This window comes from Frankliniella occidentalis, unplaced genomic scaffold (genome assembly GCF_000697945.3).
Source record: "Frankliniella occidentalis isolate FOCC.00 unplaced genomic scaffold, Focc_3.1 Scaffold12, whole genome shotgun sequence".
In the NCBI taxonomy this organism is placed as follows: Eukaryota; Metazoa; Arthropoda; class Insecta; order Thysanoptera; family Thripidae; genus Frankliniella; species Frankliniella occidentalis.
The window spans coordinates 1,270,062-1,273,431 of NW_026267142.1; the positions used below are offsets into that span (position 1 = coordinate 1,270,062).

The 3,370-nt window shown below is 57.3% G+C and overlaps 2 protein-coding genes across 3 annotated transcripts in view; one reads left to right on the plus strand and one right to left on the minus strand.

Annotated features, from left to right (window-relative positions):
- LOC113213351 (uncharacterized) overlaps positions 1–3,287 on the minus strand; it is a 4,812-nt gene extending 1,525 nt beyond the window's left edge. Inside the window, exons 1-5 of one of the 2 annotated variants that reach the window (XM_026432389.2) lie at positions 2,436–3,287; positions 1,667–1,877; positions 1,182–1,258; positions 604–934; positions 148–522 (exon numbers count right to left, since the gene is read on the minus strand). In XM_026432389.2, the coding sequence (XP_026288174.2) occupies positions 148–522; positions 604–934; positions 1,182–1,258; positions 1,667–1,801 (918 nt within the window). In that variant the 5' untranslated portion in view covers positions 1,802–1,877; positions 2,436–3,287. Of the gene's footprint in view, positions 1–147; positions 523–603; positions 935–1,181; positions 1,259–1,666 lie in introns of both variants that reach the window. The other variant, XM_026432387.2, reaches the window with a different exon arrangement.
- LOC113213357 (probable small nuclear ribonucleoprotein Sm D2) overlaps positions 1–3,370 on the plus strand; it is a 214,078-nt gene that overhangs the window by 194,857 nt on the left and 15,851 nt on the right. The window lies entirely within an intron of this gene.

Below are 3,370 nucleotides of genomic sequence, written 5' to 3' on the forward strand. Positions count from 1 at the left end.
GAACAATCCTTTATGAAGCCGCGCGAAAAGACAACTCGACCGTCTCCATTTGGTGGTAGATCATACCATAACACAGTGTTCGTCAAGAAAATCTCTAGGTACGATGGTATGAGTTGATTAGTGACAACAGTTGTAATGCACACTCACCCCCGGTGCTTCTCGCAGGGCAGCTGCTTTATCGCGCAGATTATCGTTGGGTCCCCCGCCGATGGTCCCCACGAGTTCACGTGGCCCCTGTGCGTCAGGAAGTCTCTGGGCTGCAGGTTGTCCTTGGGCTGCAGGTGGTGCTTCTCCTATAGGCAGTCCTTGTGCTACAGGTGCTGCTTGTGCTACAGGCGGCCGGTGGGCTGCAGGTGGTGCTTGTGCTACAGGCGGCCGGTGGGCTGCATTTAGTGCTTGTGCTGGAGGATGCCCATGCGGCGCAGGGGGTCCCAGTGCTGCAGGCGGTGTTCGTGGTGCGGCAGGTCCTGGTGCTGGAGGTGGCGCCTGTGTTGTAGTTTGTCTCGGTGTTTCATCTCGTCCCTTAAATTATTAAAGGGCACGAATTCAGCACGATAAAACCGATAAAACTAGAGAAGTCTACGAGGCCCCGCTGACACTCACCTCGGCGTGGGCAGCCTTGGACGCCAGCACGATCCACATGATCTTGACGAGGGGGTCTTCGGTGTTCCTGACGGTCCCCGTCAGCTCGTTGCCACCCCCTTGCACGGTCACGTGCCAAGACTCGGCGGCGAGCAGGTTCAGAGCCAGGAGAGCCTGCTCGCCCTGGCACTCGTCCTGCAACCTCTGGAGTTGGGCGCTCACCTGGGGCAGCACGCTCTCTATGGTGCGCCTCAGAGCCCTCTTGATGGGCATGACGTCGTGGTCGCGGTCCCAGCAGAGGCGCGAGGCGGGGGCGCTGCAGTCCGAGCACCATGCGCCGCGGACCCTGCCGCTGGCGAACACAAGAGTTGTTGTTACCACTCCGGGTTCTGTGACACCACGAAGCAGTCTACGGAACACGGAACAACACTTCCGACCCTCGCCGTTGCCAGGGAGGGTGCCTCGCTGGCCTTGGCCAGACGAGGGGAAGGGGGGTAGGGAGGAGGGAGAGAAGGGGGAAGGAGGATGGTCCCATATACCGCACCTTCTGCTGGGCCCGATACTGAGACAAGCAGGCAACCTGCAGAGCATTTGCTCACCTTGGATCGCGTTGGCGTTCCAGCAGCCGCATCAGACTAAAGTTGTTGGGGAGGGACTCGGGGGTAACGCCGAACTCCTTATTCAGAAAAACAAAACAATGTTAAAGTTTCAAAAGAAAAACAAGGCTGAGAGAGAGACAGTCCCCTCGACCAGGCCACAAAACCTGAGCGCAGTGCGGTGTTATATTCAGTTAAAAAAGTCTACCGGGGGCGGCGCGCCCGGGGCGCAGGCGTGGCGTAGCGTGGATCCGGGGCGGGAGGCGCGCCGCCGCCCCCGGTAGACTTTTCTTAACTGAATATAACACGGGCCTAAGAAGCGCCATCGTCGTCACACCCGAGCGCCCGTCCAGCCCTATTCTAAACGAAAATGGTGAGGGAAAAGGGGGGGGGGCAGTTGGCACTATGGTAGAGACAGTCTTTGGGACTGTCTGAAAACAAGCAAAACATAGACTGTGGGAGCGGTCTCATAGTTTCCTCGGACTCACCGTGCGGCACGTTGGGCACTCCCTCTTTTCGCTGCGCTGGAGGCACTGCAGGCACACGGTGTGTGCGCACGGCACCACCGTCTTCGGGGCGCGCTCCTCCTGGTCGAACTCCTCCTCGCAGATGTCGCAGTCCATGTCGTTAGGTCCGATGTATATGTCCGGGTAGAGCCTGAAGCTTTGGCCGTGGCACCACTGCAGTTTAGACTGAGCACTGAAGAAAAAATCTCAGCCCTCAGAGACAACAGATTATAGCTACACTCTAAACTCAAGAGTCGTACAGTATGACACTTATAAGTGCAGAACCATCGTGTCATATAGTTGAAAGTGTGGGACCACGGTGTACTGCAGTTAAAAGTGTAGGGCAATAACGCGTGTAGGCCTACTACAGCGTACTACAGTTATGAAGTGTCAGACACCTCTTGTCCTACAGTTTAAACCGTAATACACGTGGTGTCCTACACTCAAAACTGACACCATGGTACTGCGCGTATAAGTGTGATACTGTACAACACTTTAGTTTCAGGGCTTTTGTGTTAGCTTTATCATATCACATTATCTTCCGGTAAATGAGAAACTAGCGGTCAGAGCCAACAACTAGTAACCAGCTGTACGAATAATTCGCTCATAAGGCAAGGACTAAGACAACTTCTAAATCAGCTTCGGTAGCGAATTCTTGGCTTTCACAGCTAGTTCCTCATGTTCGTCATTATTACAGGTCCGATAGTGCATGTGAGCCCCGGTTGCCTGCAGAACACCAGGGAGTACTCACCGTATAGCAGCACGATTGCGGGCAGACAATCAAACTGGAACTCTTTTTTTTCCTTTTTTTTTTTTTTACAAACAATTAACGCTCTTTTCTCCGCAAGGCCTCCACAAGATGCGCCCCTCCACGACGCTGCACGGCGGGCTGCACTCTCAGACTGACGTTGACTGCCGGTGACGACGACGGACGACGGGCTGGCCCAGCCCAGACGCGCGGACGCGGACGGCCCTGGCCGCCGGGCCACCAGATGGCCGAGGGATTACCACCGCCGGGGCTGCTTTAGGTAAAGGAAATACCCGCCCCTAAAACTCTGTTCAGGTAGGTCAGCCTCTTGTCACCGTAGGTCCAACCCACGGCCAAGCCTGTGCTCCCGGCCCGGCCCGTGCACTGCAACCATAACTGTGACAGCGGCGGGGCCGGCTGCCGAGGCTGGCGGGCAGACGTGCTCGGCAGCGGCCGGCAGGGCAGAATGTGGCCGTCAGCACTAGATAGATGGCCTGGCCAACATTGCGATATCAGTTACAGCCACCCTGCACGCACACCGAGTCAGGGCTACGACACGACAGTGTCGCGGGTTTGCCCAGGTTTCCCTGCTCCCAAGGGGGGCCATGGCGCCTTATGGATGGGCCGAGTAAGCAAACCGCAGGCACTGTTGTGCCGTAGCCCTGACACGCGGTAGAGCACAGCCGGCCAGGTGCGGTAATGAGTTTAGGACTGATCTAAAAGTGGGGTGGGGGCGACGGAGCACCACGTCCCCTGCGGCAGGCTGTGCATTTGGGGGGTTTGGGGGGCGTGACCACATAGCTGTGACGCCGCACCCAGGGACCGGTACAATCGTGGTCCATGCAGCCAACACGCGCCCTGTCGTCACATTCAGACTTACAGAGTCACGGACCGGCAAGACGTGCCGCCGGAGGGCCGCCGACACGCGGTCCGTCCTA